Below are 23,097 nucleotides of genomic sequence, written 5' to 3'. Positions count from 1 at the left end.
AAGTTATCCTAACAGTTGAAAAGTATCTGATGGCACATAACCAATACAAATACATTTTGTAGCAAGGAAAGATTCTGGCCACAGAGCCTCATGAAATCTGCTAAGCATAGCAATCATATGATACAATTCATTTGTGCAGACATTATTACAATAAATTTAATTGCAGTAACATATGTCTTCAGAAAGAACACACAGACCCATGATTATGCAGAGATGATTAATTCATTTAATGGTTTTAAGGTATTTTAATAGGCCAGCCGTTATTAAGGTCTGTAATTTCTTTAGGATACTCTTAGACCTGTCTTTGGAATTAACGTAGTTTCAAGAAAGCAATGCTATACACACACCTGGAAACAAGTCCCACTGAACATTTTTTGGAAGAAAAAGAATAATGTAGAACTTTTCTACATTGTGGAGTAGAGCTGAGGGGGGAATGATTGATTCTTTTATGTGCCATTTTCTGGATCTGAATAATTTTTTTAATAATACCTACATTTTAAAAGCCGCTTTAAATTTTTTTTTGAAGTGGTAGTGTAAACTATATCTGTTTTTTCCCAGGACATAACTGGATTCCACTGCTACCTGCTCCATCTCGTCAAGAATAACAAAATTCCCAAACTAGATCAGATGAGTTGATGGTAGTGGCACCTGATGGTAGTAAGAGGTGTTTTGCTCAATAGTCAGGAGGGCACCTCCAAGCTATTGGAAAATGGCAAGGTCAGGTGCTCTGCTCTGGTTGCATTCTGGTGGGCAGAAAGGAAGCAGATTGCAAATGTATGTATCTCATTTATAAACTGCTGCAGTCTCAACATCCCACACATAGAGAGGGCTCCATCCAAAATATGGCTCAGTATCTAAAACTATAAGAATCAGAACATGTCACTCAAGGGGATGGCATTACTGCAATTTTTAACTAAGTACTCTTTGCCTCCGCCACGAAAATCATAACTCTTCCCCAATAAAACGGAAGAGGCGACTTAGATTGAGTATGAAAACTGCCCATTAAATTCAGCTAAAGCTAAGATGAGGGCAGTAGTCCAATTTTGTCCGATTCAGAATTTTAAACTAAATTATGCCTTGTTAGTATTTGGATAGGAAACCGCCAAGAAATCCTAAATCCACTTGCAGACTGGAGCGGAAGGCTGCAAAACGTCTTCGAAGAATGCAACAGCAGGCCCTGCCTCTAACGTTACCGTGAAAAACTGCATTACATTCGTGAGCATCCACACCGCTCCTAAGCACGCGTTGTTTACGGAGCTGTTACAGTAAGTCGCCTCTGCTTCCCCGAAGATCGCCTCCGCCAGAAGGCGAAAGAGCGGCGGCCGAAACAGCGGGGTGGGCCCGGCAGCGTCTCACGACGCCCCCAACGCTTTCGGCTGGCTGGAGTTCGGGGCCCAAAGAAGAGAGCGAGGAGGCTGGCAAGAGCCAAGCGGCTGGAGACAGAGGCGCCCTGAGGGGACGGTGCGGAGTCGGAAGCGCGAGTCGGACTTCATCCAGCAGGAGGTCCGGAGCGCCATGCTCTGCTCCAGGACGAACAGCTGCTCTTTGGCGCCGGGTCGCCAGCAGGAACACCATGGAGCACAACATCTGGTGGCGGATTTGGAGGCAACCAACAAGACAGCGGCGTGGACAAGAGCCTCTGGCTGGCCCGAGGCCCTCCCCGTTCACTCCACTCTTCCCGAGGGCAGCCGAAGGGCACTTCTGTGGTGCGCATCCCCTGAACACGTGACTGTGAGGCGCCATTAGAAGTTGGGGCAGGTTGATATACATCTATCTCAGAGTGACAAACTTTCCTGCCTCCCATGCAATGGTCATTCTACAGGCTACATCAAGAAAGATGGCTTTGTTCTAGAAACACCAGTCTAGTTATCTTCAAAGCCCATCATCTCTGGCCGGTTGCAGTGTCAGCTACAGATCATGGGAATTGAAGTATTTGGAGGGAGCCAGGATTAGGAAGGCTGTTCCAACGTGAAAGAGAAAAATCATATTTGGAAATTCTGCAAGTGAACAACTGTTCAAACCTTGGATTGGGCCGAAATGTTTTCTGAACACCAAAGGTCTTGATCCAAAGGGAAACTCACGTTTCTAAGGCAACCAGACTATTATTCAGTATTTGAGATATACTAGATAGGATGATCTGGCATATAAATTAACTAAGGAGAAATTTTAAATTTAAAAATCAGCAAAACATACTGACTACTGATTTGAAACATTATGGCTCTTCGTTCCCCTCTCTGGACACCCTCCTCAATGCATTGGAAGCAATGAAAAAACTTGTTTTCTTTTCTCTGTGTCAAATATTAACATTTTCCTTTATTTATTTATTTATTTTATTTATTTATTTGGCAAAGGCAAGTTTATTTCTCTTGTTAAGGAATTATTCTAGGACTACCTATCCACTAACTATACAGCCGAAATAGAAGAAATACACACAAACACACATATCAGTAACTTAATCAGTATTTACAGCTTTAATTCACATTGTAACGAACATTTTGCAGAGCAAACGTTTGCCATTCTGGTTAGAAAAAAAAGACAGCGGTGCAACTGCTGCCGCAATTCAGCAGGCCATTCCCACACAGTGGGAATGTGGTTTGAGCAAAAGGGCTGACTCGATTAACTCCTTCCTCCAAAAATTTCTTGCAGGAATTAGAAATGGTAAAATGCAAGGAGAAGATGTGTTGCTTCAGCATTGCTAAACCCTTTGCTTTTGCAGAGCTCTGTGCAACATCAAAGGCATATGGCCAATGCATGGCTTCTTCAACTTGGCTAACATGTTTTCCCAGTTACTGGAAGCCATGAAGTTAGTGGGCATCATAGCACATGGTGGCCTTTTCTTGCACAGGAATTGTCTTTATACTCTGGTTGAAGCATCATGCATTTGTCTTGCTTCTCCAGCCTTCTCTGTGCTCCAAATAATACAGCCTTTGCAATACTGGCAAGTACGAAGTTAATATCCCTTCAGCAGGTGGGGAGGAATAGGTGGGACTGTCCAAACTTATCACACTAAATCTTGCTGATGTTTGGAAAGAACGATGAGATGTAGTGGCAGATTGATGAATTGGGTCATGCAGCAAGAATGCAGCAGGAATGTGCAAAACGTACTATTCTGCAGCAGCTTCTTAAAACTACACCATAAATGACTTTCTGTTCTGGAAATCTATGAGACTGCCCTAGAATGGCCAGACTGACATAGTCAGGAAGAAAACAGAGAACTCCAGTGTTCTTTGCAATATTCCAGTGGCAGAATATTAGATTTTGCACATAATAAAATGCAGATAGAGCCACAATAAACACCAAGGACTTTCGGGAGAAATAGGCTACACTGCATAAATAATAGGCACCCATTTCTTAATAGGCATTCCCATGCCTCAGGAGTACAATTAATTGATTGGAGGCAAATCTGAGATTTGGATTCAGGATAAGTAAAGAGGCTAGCTAATCTTAACTAATCTTTTTTAGTGAAAAGAATCGACTGAGTTAGAATATTATGAAAGAACATGGATTTATGTACATGAAAGGGGTCTCACCATGGGAGAAAACACATAAGATTTGAAAGAAATTCTTATAGTTACTTTGGGCAGTGACTATAACCAAAAACAGCAAGCATCCTAAATGATATTGTCCTGTTTTCACATTTGCACTTCATGTTAATGAAGTTAACATGTGAACTCAACAAGATACCTCTGCCATTAGTAAAGAATTCACAATCTGATTTAAATGCTTACTTTACCTTTTCAAATACTGAGGGCAGTTTATACTGAAATTTATAATATCATGGTGAAAAGTTAACTCTCATTAGATTGGTGTGGAATGCACAAGAGAAATTTCAATCCAGTAGAGAAATCATTTTAAAAATCCCTCTGAAAATCCAAATTATGCTCAATTGAAAAGAATTGCTTTTGTCACCTATTTTTTTCCTGGGAAAACATAGAAAATCTGTATTTTCAGTTGTATATGAAATGCCCAGAGTTTGATCTCTATATCTTCAGATATTGGACTTCTTATCATTCTGTGCTAAGGAGCATGAAAGTCAGTGTGCCTTCTCTTGTCTATTCCTCATCTCATCTTTAAAGGAGTCTTTCTGGGCTCATCTGCTTTTCCTATGTATTAATTGCATGTACAGCTTTATTTGGGAACCTTTATGGGATTTCAAGCAGTAAGGATCTTTAGCAGCACCAAATATCTTCAGACTTTCTATATGTATATCCATCTTAGGCCTCAGGGCTTCCTTAAGACACCTGGAAATCACCTGGAAGTTATGAAGAATGGAACTAAAATTGATCCTCCTGGCAGTTTAGGGAAAGAGAGTTTCACTTAGATCTTTGCAACCCCCTGGAGGCAATCTGCCTACCCACTCCCTCTGAAAAGTTTGGTTTCAGAGAGGAAAAATCTGCCAAATTACACGTATGGTGCTTGCACAAGCTTTGGGCACTTGCATTTGTAATCATCAGCTACTTCTTGAACCATATAGTAAGTGAGGAGGGCAAGGTGATTCTCTCAGTATCTGGATTGAGTGGAGAAAAGAATTAAAAGTCACAATGCTTCCTACCATGCAGAAAACTAATTTTTTTAAAAACACTGGCAAATACTGACACAGGCTAGGGTTTCAGCACAGTTGGAGTCCCCCTACAAGTTCTGTAAAAAGGGAGTTAGCAGGCCCATAGAGAAAGGCTTCTTTTGATTAGTCCTCCAAGATTCTTCTCAAGTGCTGGGCTGTGTTGGTTGCGGTGGGATGTATGGTGGAGGAGCTGCAGAAGAAGAAACTGACCATTAGTATAAGCTTAGCAGAACTTTGCCAATCTTTGCTGGTCTTGCAAATATAAAGCAAAGTTAGACTTTAGTACTTGGATAGGAAACTACCATAGTAGGAAGGCTTACGTCAATAAATCGTCATACACTAAGTTGAACTTGAAGCACATTTTTACAGAAACGCCAAAGTCTAATTCAAGGTTAGATGGTTGCCACATATATGAGGATTACTAAATTACCATACTCGGACCTGTAAAACTCCAGATCGCTACTAGGTGATAGTAAGGGAATTCTTTGTTGTCATCTAGTGGTCCTCACCTTTGCAGCCGTGATATAGAAGTGCTACAGAAATGTCATGTTTCTATATATTTTATTCTGTTACATTGCTACATTTCATGTTACTGTAGTATTTAGGGGGATAAGCCTTTTATTTTGCCTTGCTTTACTCATGGCCATTTGGGTTTTATAGGACAAACCTACCTCCATGTTTTTCTTTGTTCTTGTTCCTATAACCTTAATTTTCCTTTCCTGCTGTTCCATGTTATTTCAATACATCCTCAGTTTTAATCAATCTTTATCTTACCAATTAAGAGATGATGAAGAGATTAAATCTCTCACACGAAACTCAATTAAGGCTTACCCTTGTCTAATCAGAAGCATTAATAGAATTTCTTCTATCTACACTTACCAAGATTTGTTCCGTGCCTATGACTTAATGAATATTGTGGATCATTTGTGTGTGACATTTTCTTAACAAGGTCTCTAGAGAATTGCAGCTCTTATAATTCTTTGCCCATGCTTGAATGACATTTTGAGAGTTCATACTGAATATGTCTGCACCGTACCTGGATAGGAAGTAAGTCCAGCTTATCATTTATACTCTTTTCTTACCTGAAGGATTGTAGTATGGTGGCCCAGGTGGATATAGAGGATACTGTGCTGGAACTGTAGGTGGGTAGGGAAACACAGGGGCATATCCAGGATGAAATGCTGGCCCTGCTTTTGGATCCATAGGATAAGGGTCTGGTGGCTGATCAGGATAACCAGAAAGTGGAATCTCTTGACCTGGATTTGACAAACTTTTATTAAGTGCATGGTCTGCGTTGATAGTAAATCTGTGGAGCAATCTGGATTTGAAGGAGAAGAGGCAGCTTGGAGCATGCATGTACACAGGCATCATATCTGTTGGAAGCCACATCTTGTCCCAGCATTATAACACAATTCCAGGAAAAGACATGTTTGATTTCAGGAGATGCAGTAGGTATAATCTGTTCTCTGGTGTGCATCACCTTTCCTCCTTTGAATCTAGATCTCCACAAACATTATTGATAATTCTGCATGTTATAAGGCCATCTTCTCCCAATTTGCTAGTTTGTAGTAGAGATGTGTTGGATTGCAGCTGCAATCCATTTCTCTGGCAGCCTGACTCTGGAAAAGATTCTCCCATCAGAATGCTCCTCTAAGCAGCATAAGACTAATTGCAAATATGGTCTTATATCTATGAGAAAGAAGATTTTGGTAGAAAGCCCAATGTAGCTGGCAAAATCACGAAAGCAAGAATGACATAGATTTCAATAAGATAATGCTACTTTGAAGTAAAATACGGAGCTCTGCAATTGTAATAGGAAATTCCCAGTTTCCTTTGTAGCGGGAATTAAAACATATGTCTTCCCTTCCCACCTTGTTGAATTGCTATTTATGACATTATCAGTCAACTGACTCCCTCCAGCATTCCCAGTTTCCCCCCCATCTCTCCCAGTAGGCCACAACAGAAGGGCATTTTCTACCTTGATAAGGAGTCTGCATGTGATGCCGTCGCTGGTACAAGTAGCAGCAGGAGCACAGGAAGCAGCAGACAATGGTGGCAACAATGGCCACAAAGAGAATCACAGCTGAAGCGATGCCAGCAATGGTCCTCGGGCTGCAGAGCACAGACAAAGATAAATTATGTTCATGCTACAGAATCTGCTATTGAAACAGATACTAATGAGTGCTCTACAAGACAGGGATGGATGAATTCTCAAAAAGCCAGTCACTTGTACTGCCCACCTTCACAAGGTATCTTTGGGCCCAGTTAAAAAACAAAGAAAAAATCTGTCAAATATGGCAAAGGACTTTTAAAAATATAGCAGGTGACCAAGGAATCTCTTCCTGATTTATGTAATATTTTAAAAGAAGTATGTAGTAGCAATAGCGCCCAGATATTATTTGAAGAAGGCTTCTTTGTTTCTTGAGACCTTGGATGGATCAGGGTGTCGTGAACACTGTCAAATAGACAGTCCAGGAAATGATGCACAAAAGAACCATTGTCAGGGCAGATTCTCACATTGCTGTGATCATGGACTTTTAAAACGAAGATGGATTTTAGCAAAGCTGCTTTAAAAAATGCAGAGTTTCCCCAGTCCTTCTGTGGCCTGCTTGGGCCTATAGGGATGGAAGAAGAGGAAAGAGAAGGAGATTTCTGGTTGGTAGTATTTATTTGACCATGAATTCCTCAAACAATACCCCCCTTCAAAATTCACTGAGAGGAATTTCATGGAAACCATGACTTCCATGGGCCTGTCCCAGATTATCCAGAGCCCGACCAGTAATAGTGGTCACACTCCCGATTTGGTGTTCTTGTCAGAGCAGTGTCTATGTGACCTGAAATTGGTGAACCTGTCCTTGATCCCCTTATCATGGTCAGATCACAGTCTGGTGGCAATGAGTTTCTCAAAAGCTTCACACACACACTCGCAGGGAGGCAGGACCTATTAGATTGATCTGCCCCCATCGACTAATGATCTGCCCCCATCGACTAATGGACCCAGATTGGATTCCAGAAGGGGGTTATAACTGCAGATCCATTATGCAGTCCAGCTAAACTCTTAGTCACTGTTTGGAATAGGAAGGTGACTGAGGCTCTGGATAGGATTGTAGCCTTGCGACCTCTCCTCACCCATAGATCTCTCTGTGCCCCGTGGTATACAGAAGAACTTAGAGGATGAAACACATGAGATGTCTAGAGCGCCGCTGGTGGAAGACAGGAGATGAACTCGATCGAACACGGGTAAGAGCTGCTACTAAGGCCTACCTTGTGGCGATTCATGTGGCGAAGTGTAAATACTTCTCCACACTAATTGCATCTGCAGATAATCGCCCAGTGACCCTCTTAAAGGTGAGCTGTCTCCTCCTAGGGAAGGAGGAGATTGAGGTCTACCTGAAGGGGCGCGGTGAGGAATTTGTGGATTTTCTGAAGGACAAAAATGAAATGAAGGACTTCATTCCCAGTTAGATGCCAGTATGATTGCTGGTCTGATGGAAGCTCCGGAGGCAGGTTCTTGTCCTGTTATCTGGGAATGGTTTGACCCTGTTGCTCCTGAGGAAGTGAACAGGATCCTAGGAAGTATGCGTGCAAGCACCTGTGTTTTAGACCCATGTCCCTCCTGGCTTGTGAAAGCTTCCCAGGAAGTGGCAGGCGGGTGGACTTTGGAGGTGATTAATGCTTCTCTACAGGAGGCGACAGTGCCCCAGCACTTTAAGGAGGCTGTGGTCTGCCCTCTTCTTAAGAAACCATCACCGGACTCCACCTAGTTGGATAATTTCCAGCCTGTTTCCAATCTTCCCTTTTGGGGGAAGGTTGTTGAGAAGGTGGTTGCACAGCAGCTCCAGGGGTTTCTGGATGAAACAGATTATCTCGACCCCTACCAGTCAGGATTCAGGCCTGGGTTTGGGACAGAAATGGCATTGGTCGCACTTTTGGATGATCTCTGGCAGGAGCGGGATGGGGATAGTGCATCCATCCTTGTTCTACTTGACCTCTCGGCGGCATTTGATACCATTGACCATGGGAGTCTCCTGGGGCAGCTTCAGGGGATGGGAGTGGGAGGCCTTGTGCTGTCTTGGTTCACTTCCTTCCTCTGCGGCCGTTCTCAGTCAGTGTTGATAGGAGGGGAGAGATCCAGCCCTCGCCCACTGCTTTACGGGGTTCCACAGGGCTTGGTACTCTCTCCGCTCCTGTTCAACATTTATATGAAGCCACTAAGTGAGATCATCTGTCACCATGGACTGAGGTATCACCAATTTGCTGGTGATACTCAGCTGTGTCTCAGCCTGTGGTGAGTTAAGTGTTGCTGTGTCCTCTCTCTTGCAGTGCCTGGAGGCTGTTAGGGACTGGATGGGGAGCAACAGTTTGAAACTAAACCCTTGGAAGACCAAGTGGCTCTGGGTTTGGGGTTTGTTGGCTCAGGGAGAATTGCCACCTTTGGTCTTGGATGGGATAGCACTATCCCAAACAGACCCTGTGCATAATCTAAGGGTTTTCCTGGACTCACAACTCCTGCTTGAAAAGCAGGTGGCGGTCATGGCCAGGAGGGCCTTTGCACAACTGCAAGTTGTGCACCAATTATGCCCTCTCCTGGACCAGCGGTCTCTGCTCACAGTCACTCATGCCCTAGTCACTTCTGTCTTGATTATTACAACAAGCTCTACATGGCACTGCCCTTAAAGAGCATCCAGAAGCTCCAGCTGGTGCAAAATGCAGCGGCCCACATGGTTCTGTGCAGACCCCAGTATGCACATGTGTCACCTCTCCTGCAGGAGCTGCATTTGTTGCCGATTTGCTTTCAGGTGCAATTCAAGGTGCTGGTTGTAACCTTTAAAGCCCTTCATGGCTTGGGCCCGGGTTATCTGAGGGAATGTCTCTTGCCGGTCACATCTATCCGACCCATTAGAGTGGGGAGGCAGGGAATGTTGCGGGTCCCACCCCTGAGGGTGATACACCTGTGGGACCCAGAAGAAGGGCCTTCTCTGTGGTGGCTCCCTCTCTCTGGAATATCATTCCCTCAGAGATTAGAATGGCCCCCACTCTAGCACTCTTTCGGAAGGCACTGAAGATCTGGTTTTGCCAGCGGGCCTGGGCAACCCAGAGCAGGATGGAGCCCATCAAATGGCTAGTGTGTTCTGCTGTCATCGGGGCAGGGGGTGGGAGTTGGGGGGGTGATTTTTCATTTTATTTTTCATTTTTTTCCAGATTTTGTTCTATTGTACTTTATTAATTTATTTGATTCTTTTTGTTAGTTTTTGATTTTGATTTTTTGTTTTAAATATGGTTCTACATTGTATAAGCCGCCTCAAGTCGCCATAGGCAGCAATATAAATTAAATAAATAAATTCCTAAATACATTAGTGCATTCCTACCAAAGAGTTGATTTAATTAAGATACAAACATATGGGCTTATTTTTTAAATATTTTTTTAAAAACTATTAAAAATAGTTTCAAATCCCACAGTTAGAAATGTAAGAATCTCCACTTTATGCTTCAGCAACCACTGCAGAAATAGATAAAATCATTACAACTTTTCAATACTATATTTAAATTCAATACTTCAATATTTTCAATACTCTTGCTATCATCATGGTTGAAAATGAAAACAAAAATCACAACTTCATTCAAAAGAGTATCAACAAGACAGTTAGCCAAACTAAGTAGAAAACTTGAGAGCAGAACAAAAATCTTGCTCCAGTGCTTTTGAAACAGGACACTTTAATTAAACTTAAACTTTTTTTTTTATCTTTTCAGGATTATGGAGCTCTGTAAGGCCTAGTCTCATTTGGGAATGATATCCATTATCCACCATTTATTCTTGAAAAAGATTTTTCCAGCTCTACTTTAGACCTAGTTAAAGGAAATGTGTGAGGGTATACCAGGTATGTGTTAGAAACTCTTCCTACTCCGCATTCCTAAAATGGTTGGAAAATTTAGGCAAGTAGATCTATGTATCAAAAATTATCCATTAGAAGTTCTCTTAACAACACCCAACAACCTTTATATATATTTGTCTACAGTTTAATTATTGGTCTCATGTTGCTTTTTTTTTAAAAAAAAAGTTAATACTCAGAAGCCAATGGTTACTTACTTGCCTTTGGAAGTTTTTGCTGTTCTCTGACAATGAGAATTAGAGATTTCAGCCTCTGCACCTTCAACTCTTATGAAGTGTGCAACTAGTGTCTCATTTCCCAAGCTATATAGCAAGAGTATATTGGGTTCTGGCTTAGCAAGTTATGTGAACCAAGCTTTATGGCTTATAAACCATGGGTTATGGCAAGAGTTCATAATCAAGGCACAAATATCACATGTGGCTCATGAAAGTTTTGGGTACTGGTTCCATTATACAGATTTAACTGCAAGGGAAGCTGGATTTGATCAGGACAAGGAAGAAAAGAGAGCTTGTCTCTTTCCCCAGGGCCTTTTTTCCCAACCATAATTACCATTACTGCGGTGGCGCAGTGGTTTAGAGTACAGTACTGCAGGGTACTTCTCTTGACTGCCGGCTGCCTGCAATTTGGCAGTTCAAATCAAAGCAATAATCAAATTACTTAACCCAACCTTTCCTAGCTTCATGCATTTTGAATGACTTTAATTTTAATTAAAGAGCCTCGGTGGTGCAGCGATTAGAGTGCAGTACTGCAGGCTGCTTCTGCTGCCTGCCTGCAATTTGGCAGTTCAAATCCCACCAGGCTCAAGGTTGACTCAGCCTTCCATCCTTCTGAGGTGGGTAAAATGAGGACCCAGGTTGTTGGGGGAAATACGCTGACTCTGTAAACCACTTAGAGGGCTGTAAAGCACTGTGAAGCAGTATATAAATCTAAGTGCTATTGCTATTACTACAATTACGTAGGAAGAAATGTGACTTCAGAAAACTGGACACCCTCCTAAGAAAGGATGAAGCATCTGTTCCCCATTCCATTCTGCTCTGACCAGACTGATCCCCTAGCTATGTCTCAGTCATAAAAACAAAGCACAAAGCCGAAAGCATCAGCCTGAAGATGGCAAGTGGGACCTCGTCGAAACGTCGGCAAGATACTCTCAATCTTACACGGGAAAAGACCCGAACACACCAAGGCCTGCATATCTGTACCCGTGAAAATCTACACACACACACAAACACACACACACATACATATGGGTTCCCTTGAAAATCTACATACATACACACACACACACACACATATCTGAGGGGTTGCTTATATCCCTCTGCTTTGTTCCTTTTGGCACTTCAGAGGTAACTCTAAGTCTTCAGTCACAATCTTGATGCTTTCAACCACCTTCTGTGGCTAGTACATATTTTTACCCAAAGGCCATGCAGTGCTTTTGCTGCCGTTCAGTGAGAAGGTTCCTGATATCAAAGCAGCAGAAGCGATGGTAGCAGTCACCACAGCAGAAAGAAGGGAAGTTGCAGTCGATGCCACGGTGCCAGGAGCCATTTCTGTCTATATACCACTTGCAGTCTTCATCAGCTGAGACTGGAAGGAGAAAGAAGACACTCCTTTTATCAATTCCATAGAAAATAGAAAGCAGTGAAAAATCCTCTAAGAAAACACTGTTCAGGGGAACACCCTGAAATTTCCCACACATCAGTCCCTAGGAATAACTCAAGGACCTAAAGTCAAAGGTCTTCCAGAATTTTGCAAGCTATCATTACATGGTCTTTCACAATAGCAGGGCCATCATAAAATTTAAAATTAAACTTGAAAAATGTTTGTGAGATCATTAGATCTTACAAAATCATGTAAGATGTTCTTTGACATTAGGTAAGAATGCCAAAATCTCCTTATCTTCTTGCAAGGTTTTGGTTTTCTTGAAATCTCACACAATTTGCGTACGGACTTGTACGTTTTTCCAATTTTTGTAAAAAAATATTTTTATTCAATTAATTTAATTTAATTAATTACACTATTAATGGTTTTTTCATAAATTGTACCATTCACAATCCCAAGTTGCTGCTGAATATAAACATCATTCTCTATCTCTACTTTTTAAATATAAAAGCAATAATGCAGAAGTTGGCAACATAATGAAAATGGATATTTTCTTTGGTAGTTATAAGACTCCCAGGCTTAATATTTTTCAGATCTTTTTAAATGAAAAAAAATAGTAGGAAGCTGCTATGTAACAAAGTAAAGTGCCAGCTTCTAGAAATATCAGAATGCTTCAAAGCATAACTGAAATTACAATAGGTATTTATACAATTTAAATATACTAGGAGGACATACAGGTAGTCCCCGACTTACAACAATTTGAGCCCAAAATTTATGCTGTTAAGTGAGACATTTGTTTGGTGAATTTTGCCCCATTTTAGAACTTATTGTGCCACAATCGTTAAGTGAATCACTGCAGTTGATAAGCTAGTAACCCAGTTGTTAAGTGAATCTAGCTTCCCCATCGACTTTGCTTGCGAGAAGGTTGCAAAAGATAATCACATGACCTTGGGACACAGCAACAGTCATGAACATGAACCAGTTGTCAAGCATCTGAATTTTGATCACACAATTATGGGGATGCTGCCAAGGTTGTAACTGTGATAAACAATCCTAAGTCGCATTTTTCAATGCTGTTGTAATTTGAACTGTCATTAAACAAAAGGTTGTAAGTCAAGGGCTACCTATAGTTCAGTATTTTCTTAGACAGTATGGGAATTTGCCTTCTACAAAACAAAAGGAAATGAAAAGCTGGTATAGGAGACAATATCTTCTGGGGACTGATCCACATCATTTTGTCTTCAAGGAAAATCGTGTATTGGCCATGATCATCATGGCAACCATGTTCTATAAAAATTACAGTATAAACATCAACATAAACGCTGCTTAAATTTGTAGATTATTGCCCCAATGCATTGTTTCTTTTAACAAAATTAAAACAGATTTTGAGCTACATGCAACATATGGCATATTCAAATATAAGATACATGCTCTTGATCATTGTTGTAACAGGTAAGTGAATATGTAAATTGTCATCACTATGTAAAGTTGTATTATTTGTTACTTAAAAAAAACCTTTATAGGCAAATTAATTACATGAAACCTTGTATCATTAAAATAAAGATGAGGGATACATACTTGGTTTGTTGTATTTCTTAGAAATACAGTTGACTATGCATTTATAAATGCTGTCAATAAAAAATAGTATATGGTACATATGTTGATCATGTTATGTCAAATTTAGCAGAGCAGAGGAAGATAAAACTGAAACTCTTGTACTCTCTGGCATGCTTAGGTTTGGCTATGGTTTTTTATTACCACCCAGAATATCAAATGAGTTCATTCCTATGATTCAATTCCCTTCATTTAGACATGTGACCTCCATATATAGAACACAACCAGCTGTCTTCAGATGACTGGAAGTGCTTATCCTGCACTGCAACCATTTTATTAATTACAGTTAGATTGTGCCTCTTTTCCAAAAGTTCAAGGGGTGTATACCATTCTGACCCTTCACACATGTTTTTGACAAGAGAGTGAGACCCATTGCTTTATTATGCTTGTCATTTTTTTTTTATTCATAAAATTATAGTATCTTTGATTGTTGTGACCTGTCTAGAGTTACTGACGGTTGGGCAGCATATAAGATTAATACATTATTGTTGTTGTTGTTATTATTATTATTATTATTATTATTATTATTATTATTATTATTATTATTATTATTATTATTATTATTATTAATTATTATTATTATTATTATTATTATTATTATTATTATTATTATTATTACCCACATAGTCAGACAGCTGTTTAGAATGGATTTGGCATTTTCATCCTTCCCGAGGATCTGGGATAGGCAGACATTATTATTTGATGATTTTTAAACTTATTGCAAGATGCAAGTACTTTCAAGGAAAGCTGCTTTTGCCACAGTCATCTTTTATTTGCAGATATTTTGTGATTTTCTCACATTCTTTTTCTTCTGTTTTGCTGTCCATTATCCAGCTCTTTTGGGCAATAACAATAACAATTGTTAAATCTGGGATGTTATGTGGCAGATGCCTGTTTGCTTAAGGACTTTAGTGTCTTCATTTTCTATTACTTTTTCTACTTTATGGCCTCATCAGTTCTTGCTTGCGGGCAAATGCATCATTGATACTACTTTGCCATGCTGTTGTTCGTAGTCAGTCTGTGTGATCTTCTTGCTGCCACTAACTAAGTAGCCCATTGTTTCTTTGCAGAGCTTGCATTTGTTGTCTGTTGCTTTCTTCTTAATGCTGGCTTTATATGCATTTGGCTTGGTCTTGTGCAGGCAAAATTTGCCCCTCTGTCTCTTTCTTCAAGTTTCCTGCTCTTAATCATTGCCAGGTCTGCTTTGTTATCTGCTTTCTCTGCTGTTTTTTTTAAGTATTAGTCACATAATATTTTGCCTTTCCATATCTCTTTCCTATTCTTCATTCGGTAGGCCAGTTTGGTCTCTCCACTACTCAGTAAGCCTTCATTGGGTCCCAACTTCAGTGCATCCTCTTCATTGTCCTTTATATATTCTCCCAATGTCCCTTTCTCTTCAACTGTCTAGTAATATTTATCTTTTGCTGCAAATTTACTGTCCAGACAACCCCATTAAGCAAATGGGGTTGTTGCAATAGGTTTGTTGCAAGAGAGTATCATAATCAAGTGGATATATTAATTTGGATATTCCAAAACTAAGACAATACAGTACTTTAACCCATTATATAATATGCTGTATTTTAGTATAATGATTCTATACTCCTTGCACAGGATTCATAACCTTAAAACCAATTTCCCCGCATATTTATTTTATAGAGCATGATAGCTACTCACCACTATGCACCATTTATTAAAAATAAGAATACCTCTATTCTTTGCTTGTTTATATGAAATAAAATTCAATCACAAATGCATTGCCTATGATGACTCATGTGAACAGTATTACGAACATAAATAGTGTCTTTTTTCAAATATGCACATTCAGTGCTACCTCCCACCACCTTCCTCTAATCCAGGGGTCTCCAATCTTGGCAACTTTAAGACCTGTGGACTTCAACTCCCAGAATTCCTCAGCCAGCAAAGCTGCTCTAATCCATGTAAGGTTCTTGATTATTAACTGGATTAATGAGAATCTACAGCAGAGTTTTGCAGACTTGATCGGTTGGAATGAATCATGTTTATGAAAGGACTGGTGTTCAAAAGTGAGACTCAGGAAACACAAAGTTGCTCCATTCAGTCACTGAACAAGCAGGCCTCATGTTTCATTTTCTGTCTTATGTTACCTTTCCTTTCTTTGATGCTCTGTAAGAGAAATAATTGTATTTCTCTCTTTCTGTAGAGAAAAGCTGCAGCCTTCTTTTTTCCCTGGCACTGGACGACTATAAAAACCAATTAACAAATAAATCCTTTAACATGGTTTTATTAGTGTTTTTGTCATTTTAAAAGATGGAAGAAGGCAGCTGGAATTCCTCTCCATTGACACAATGAAGAGATGAAACGGCAAGGCAACATAAACCTAATCTCCTGACATATCTGAGCAGACAAAGATATTAATGCATATTCATCAATATTATATTTGTATTTTATGATTTTCTCCAGTTTTTTCCTCTCCCACTATACTGTCTATCCAGACTTCTTCATCTTTTCTTTCCATAATTGTTAAGCCCAGGGTGCTATATGGCAAGTGCTTGTCTTTCATACATCCATATCCATTTGAACCTTAGATGATGAGCTCATGAAACGTAATTGGTTTTTCTTAAATTATTTATTGTTGAATTTAATTACTTTTTTATATTTTATTCAAGGATATTGCCAAGCCATGGGAAAGGCTTTCCCATTACAGAGTTTGAATAATTAAAATTTCTGGTCTTCAGTACAGTAAAAAGCACCTATCCCTTATTGTATATAAAAGTAAAAGCACCTATCCCTTATTGTATGTAAAACCGGGGGAAACTTTCCTTCCTCTTCAATGGGCATTTGCAGGAGGGCTGGATTCCTGCCTGAGTTATATCCTTCCTCCTTGTGAAAGGGAAAGGGTTTCTCTAGTCCAGTTTTCTTAACATCCCTTTTTTATTTCAAATCTTCAAATATGCATTCACCCTGAATAAACAGTTTGACAAATGTGCAATCTTCTGCAAGTAAAATTATTCCATGATTGATAGCCAGCATGCCCAACATTGTTCAGATGTCAGATGTCTCCATTAATAATGGGGCTCAACAGGTGATCTTGAGCCAATGATTCTCTCTCAAACAAACATAACTCTCAGGATTCTTTCCAAAAACCTAAAACTCTCAAAATAGGCAAGTTATAAACATAATGGTAAGTTAAAAAATACAACAAAAATAAAATAAAACGTTGAGGACTTTTTGTAGCATGACCAACGCCTATATCTGCTAGAAATCATGAGAATTAGCAGTAGCACTTAGACTTATATACTGCTTTATAGTGCTTTACGGCCCTCTCTGAGCGGTTTTATGGAGTCAGCATATTGCTGCCAACAATCAGAGTTCTCATTTTACCCACTTCAGAAGGATGAAGGCTGAGTCAATCTTGAGCCTGGTGGGATTTGAACTGCCAAATTGCAGGCAGCCAGCAGAAGTAGCCTGCAGTACTGCACTCTAATCATTGCGCCACCGAGGCTCTTATTTTAATTAAATTAAAATTTTAATTTAATTTAATTAAAATTAAAGTCATTCAGAATGCATGAAGCTAGGAAAGGTTGGGCTAAATAATTTGATTATTGCTTTGACTACAGTAATACTATAAGTACTATTTGTAGACTCACAATAAGATTAGAACCCTTCAGCTCCACTTCTTTATGTTTATCCCACAACTCCTATGATCCCTCTCCAGAACATCAATTAGCTATTGTATTAGTTGGACATGCTGTTTGGGAATTAAAATTGAATTATACAAGATATGGAGATGAAACATTGCATACCTGTTCTTCTCAACAGTTTTTTAGAATACAAAGCCACTATCAAGAGGCCAAAAAACTAGCTACCTTGATAATATATCATTAACAGAGTTTGCAGATATAACATACCCATCACAAGCAGGGCCTCATTGGAGAAACACTCTCAGGTTGTGTGAAAGAATGCGTGGAGTCTTAATCAGCTGCAGGTGTCAGCACCATGGACAGCACTACACAAATGAATGACCAGGTTCCAGATACAAGCAGGATTCACTAATCCCAATAGTGATCTTGAGAACTGCTGTACATCCAAACTGGGCAACAGGATACGAAATACTTTCAAACTGAATAAATTGCTTTAGGCATTAAAAATGAAGCCAGCTAGATCCTTTCATCAAGTAATTCAGTAGAAATTCATCAGCCATAATTTCTATTTCATTCTACAATCCATTCCTTCCTATCTAATTTTATCTTCTCAATGGATATATCAATTTTTTTTTCTCCTTGCTATTGGAATTTCCTGATCTTCAAGTATTTTGAACTTCCTTTCCTTCAAAAATCCACAACAAATTCTCATTTATCCCAGATTCAAAGAATTCAAAGTTCCACTATGGTATTCACCTTGGAACTGCCTTGAATATGCTTGCTCAATTAATGCCAGCAATCTTGGGCCATAAGCACCATCCCTCCATCCCATACAGTAAAAACAGAATTAATATTTTCTAACTTTCTGTGAAGTTGACAAGAAGCACTTTGGCTCTAGCAATGGAAACCTCATTTAATGATTAGAAGTCTGTCCTTTCGGATGCTGTTCTACAGCCAAAAGGGATATTAGAGGTTTTTTTTAATATGTCAAGATTTCATTCTAATTGTATCTATTTTTATTATGATTACAGATGGTGTAAAATAAAACAAGACTCAAGCAAATAGCACTTTACTGCACAAAAATCAGTGTAATTCCCAACTGTCGAAAAAAAGAAGAAAGAAAGAAAGAAAGAAAGAAAGAAAGAAAGAAAGAAAGAAAGAAAGAAAGAAAGAAAAGGATTCTAAACATATTTTGTATACAAAAGTTCAAATTAAAAAAAACCCTATCCTCAAAGGAAGCATAGGAGGGGGAAATTCCAAACAAAAGACAAAAGTCTTCTGCATTGTTAAGGGTTATGAACATCAGCTAAAATCTTTGAAATTTATTCCTCCCACCCAGTAAATTACTCCATATGTCACACAAGATATGTGTGTGCATCTTTGGTTGCCAGAAGCAACATTCCTCTCCCCAGAGGCTGCTTTGGAGCAAAACTATAGTTATATTAATTGAATTAATAATTAAAAATAAGTCACCCCACTTACAACATTAAATGGTCCCCACATAAACTCGCACAGATAAACCACTTTCACTTAACATGCAAGTATGCACACGTGCATGCCCTTTCAGCAAGAGGAGAAACAGGATGAATATTAAATGAGAGAAAGGGAACTACATAGAGATGCAAACTGGATGCGCATGAGGCATGAACTGGGCTAAGAGAAAAATCAAGGAGAAAGAAGAGTATTGCACAAATATTCTCCCCCCGCCCCCCAGCATCAATATTCAGTTTAGTATTGAAGCTTTGTCAAATGAAGGGAGTGACACCATTTTGCTTATGTATTGTTTTCAACAGCTTCTTCTACTCATTAGTGAAGGTAAAATGATACCTCAGCTGAGAGGTAGTTATTTGGGAGGAAAAATATTCATCATCTAATAAACTGTTATTAGATCTAACAGAAGTACAATATCCATTATAAACAAATGGGAAAATCTATTACGGTGGTTTAACTAAGTCTTGGATGAAAGTCAGCTGGGTTTTTTAAATGATTTTTTTTTTGTCTGAAATACCTTTTAAAAACCCTTCTACCAGTGAAAATGTTAGCCTGAATCTACATCATCATCAAAATTGCCTGAAACAAATTCCTCAGGAGCCAGAATTTTTAACCGCCCTATGTTGCAATACCTAGATTTCCACATAATACCTTAAGTCATAAACCACCAGAATGGTCAGAATTCACAAATAAGGTAAAAACAAAGAAACTATGGGATCGCTAGACACGTTGCATAAAAGTCAATTATACTGTCTGCCAGAACTTTGAAAAAAACCTTTTCCTCATTATCCTTATATCTTGAATAATGAAGTATTCTCCTTTTCACAACACAATTTTTCTCTTATAAGAAAAAAAAAAGCCTTCGTCTGTTGTAACTTTAAACCAATAAACATTTTCAATAATTTATTCAATTTTAGCCACAGTAGCATAATTAGCAAAATTAGGGGATAACTGGTTTATATTAATTGTTCTCAAATAGATATGGAGCAATACTCTAAGAATAGGCCACCTTCAGAACAAGAGATGTTCCATAGCATCAATACTTGAAAACATATTTCTCATCATAAAATAGGTTTCATGAAGCTTTATGCGCAATTTCTTTATTTTCTTTTATTGAACAATATCTGGTATACTAGGATTAGGATATAGTCCATCTCTATTCATTCTTGCTGAGGATGAAAGAAGTTGCAGTCCACCACCTGAATACACTCGATCCATGATGGTGAACCAATGGCACGTGTGCCAGAGGGTGCACACAGAGCCCTCTCTGCGGGCACACGAGCCATCGCCCCAGCTCAGTTCTGCTGCGCATGCGTGCGTGCCTCCCACCTGCCACCTAGTCTTCAGGTCTCTGCTGCACATGTGGGGGGGTGTGACTCATCCACGGGGATGCATGTGCATACATGGGAGAACACGCACATGCATTGGGGGTGGGGCACATGTGCAGGGATGCATGCGCATTGCATTTGGGAGTTTGCACATGCACGCACACATTCACACACGCACTTGCGTGCTTTGGGCACTTGGAGCCAAAAAGGTTAGCCATCACTGCAGTAGTTTAAGAAAAGGTGCCTTAGAAGCTAGTGAGTTGGTCTTCCCAAAAACAAACCATCTTGTTATGTTCATGAACATAAGGATAATTAACATGTTCAGTTTATAAGTGATTAGAATTACTAGCATATTTCACATGGTCTTTCACAGAACAACTTAGCCTTATTTCTTTTAGAATAGATGTTTTATGCAGATCTATAAATCTATATTTCTAAAAGCATTAACTTGGAAACTATTCTATGGTATCTTCCTGATTTGTTAACTTTTCATAAATGTTAGATTATACTTTCAAAGGCACATGTCTTTTCTGAACATACTGAATCCCATAGTGCAAAAGTTCTACATTACAAAAATAATACTGTCAAAACTAATATCAGCAAAAAAAAAACATTGGCGCAATCATATCAGAGCAACTTTATATCTGGTTAGGTAACTCCACTTTTCCAGGGATCAGCAATGCAGTATTGGGAGTAGCAGACAGCAACATGTTCAGTCACTAAACATTAAGTCTCTTCAGTCCAGACACAATTTCACCTTTCTACAAATAGCTTCTTTATTTTTAAATCTCATATAATTCAGGTTATTTAACTCCCACGGGTTCCTATAATTATCAGGTTAGCATCCTTTAACCACTGCCAAAAATAATTCACAGAGAATCATCATCCACAAACATTTCAACAAGACAGGAAAAAGAAATAGACCCAACTATGATTAGATGCAGGCATTTCTGTCTTTCCAAGAGCCTGCACTGCTAGAAGGAGTGGGGCCAACTGTCACAAAGTTCTGGTGTGTAATTGTCAAGCGCTGTTTCTCCCCATTCCCAAATTCCATACCAACACTTCTGCCCAGCTCCTGTGTAATTTAATGGAAGATACTCAGAAGTTCCCCCTAATGGTATGACTTTTAAATTAATGATTATTTTTCTGGTCCTCCAGTTTCCAAAATTGATTTGGGGGTGATATTCCAGTTGAGGATTTCAATCCAAAGGCTCTCTTCTAACGGGGGAAAAAAAATAGAGACCAGCTCAACAGAGATAAACGCAGCCTTAGATGAAAACGGCACTACTATTCCCCGGACATCAACATCAAGGCAGCAAAATAACACTGCATGTCCCACTCTTAAATAGCAAAGATAGAGAGGGATGGATCATAAGGGTTCCCCCCCCTCTTCTAATTCTTCTAGCTGTGATGGGGCATTTCACACATGCTCAGGAGCGCCCTTTACTTTCAGGAGGGAATAGAAAAATGTTTCCAAAACAGAAACCGGGTTCAACCAGAAAGAGCCCAGAAAAGCACCATCGCTCACCCCCACCCTTCCTCGACCAGGCGCAGACCCAGCGTTTGTTTCGCAGAGCAGGCCTGCGCCTCACTCCTATTCCCCTGCTGCCGAGAGGCCATCGCCGGACCCGCGCCGCGGGCCCTCAGCCCGGCCTTACCCAGGGTTGCAGCGACCAGGCTGCAAAGCACCGTCCACGCCAGGGCCCAGCTCCCCATCGCCGTCCTTCTGAAAGGCTTCCAGATGCCCGGCCGACGCTGCGGGAAGGGGCGGGCGCGAAGAAACCGGATCCGGGGGGGGGACACGGCCGCCTCCTCTTCTCCCAAGAAGGGAAGCTCGAATCACGGTGGGAGGCTAGACCGAGCTGTTTCTTGCGTGCCGGGCCGGGCTGTTGGAGCTGCGGGGCGTCGCAAACCGGTTTGGTCGGCAGCCAGTTTTTTGGGGGGTGGGGTGGGGGGGTGAACTATGAGTATGTTCTCTGAGTCTCAAAGTGATGCATGGCTGAGGGGGGATGAAGGAAAAAACAAGGTAACAATTCTTCACTGTACAATTGAGGAAAGCGTTTTTAACTCTTCATTTCTCTGCCTTCCAAGTTCTCTGAACAACTTTTTGTCACAATTAAAAACTAAAGGATCATAACAAAACTTAACGGTATAAAAGAGAAAAACCTCAGGAACACTAACTCAAAAGAAGAACGTGGCAAGAGGTAACCGCTATTTTGAAAACCAATTTTAAAAGGGAAAACGTAAAAATGTTTCAAACTTTCAACATCTGAAAAATGTGTCTTAAGGACGCTTTCAAGGAAAACTCCAGGGACAGAATCTGACAGCTCAGGGATTACAATTTTGGGCTTGTACAGTAAAGTTTTTCTAGTTGTTTGCTCCATTCAGGGTTGCCTGAAAATCAATATTGGAGCCAAATGTTTCTTAATCAAGATCCCCATATTCCTTAAAAGCTGGTGCCTGTGAATGAAGGGCATTTGAACTCCCAAATAATCATTGACTCACCATGACGTTTATATTCTATCACCAGAAATTCTATTGTTTTACCATCACTGCATCCAAACCAAAACTTCCTTTTTATACAAATCAGTGAACATAAGGTGGGATTTCCCCCCCCCCTCGAAAATCTAGAGCACAAGGCTGCTTCAAGATCCTTTGATGTTTCAGGTGGAACAGTCACTGATGCTCTGGCCCAGTCTGCCAGGTCAAAGTGCAAAATTAAGCCAAGTGTCCAGAGCATATGCTCATCATCCACAATTGTTCAGGCATGCCTCCATATGCCTTATTTTCTGTCTTGTAATCCCATTTCATGGTTGTAGGATTATAATTGCATTATAATTGCATTTCTTGCCCTTTTCCCTTATTCCCTTCTTTTTTTCCCATATTGCCCATTAGCCTCAGAGGCCACCCGTTGTGGTTGCCAGTGTGTTCCTAAGCCTCTAGTACCTATCTTGCCCTCTCCCTGATCAGTGCTCACCATTGCTGTTTCCACC

At 40.1% G+C, this 23,097-nt stretch overlaps 1 protein-coding gene across 1 annotated transcript; it reads right to left on the bottom strand.

Annotated features, from left to right (window-relative positions):
• Positions 1-2,444: 2,444 nt before the first annotated feature.
• On the bottom strand, positions 2,445-21,896 carry SHISA4 (shisa family member 4). Its single transcript, XM_026680871.2, has 5 exons — positions 21,763-21,896; positions 11,865-12,036; positions 6,540-6,673; positions 5,644-5,817; positions 2,445-4,751 (listed from the first exon to the last, which is right to left on the bottom strand). The coding sequence occupies exons 1-5, from the start codon at positions 21,818-21,820 to the stop codon at positions 4,705-4,707; spliced, it is 585 nt and encodes a 194-aa protein (XP_026536656.1). The 5' UTR covers positions 21,821-21,896; the 3' UTR covers positions 2,445-4,704.
• Positions 21,897-23,097: the final 1,201 nt, after the last annotated feature.

This window comes from Notechis scutatus, chromosome 3 (genome assembly GCF_049901735.1).
Source record: "Notechis scutatus isolate UNSWTSFEM ecotype Mainland chromosome 3, rNotScu1.2, whole genome shotgun sequence".
Classification (NCBI taxonomy): Eukaryota; Metazoa; Chordata; class Lepidosauria; order Squamata; family Elapidae; genus Notechis; species Notechis scutatus.
Note: the sequence above shows the minus strand (reverse complement) of the source record. Positions and strands in the feature narration are given on the sequence as shown.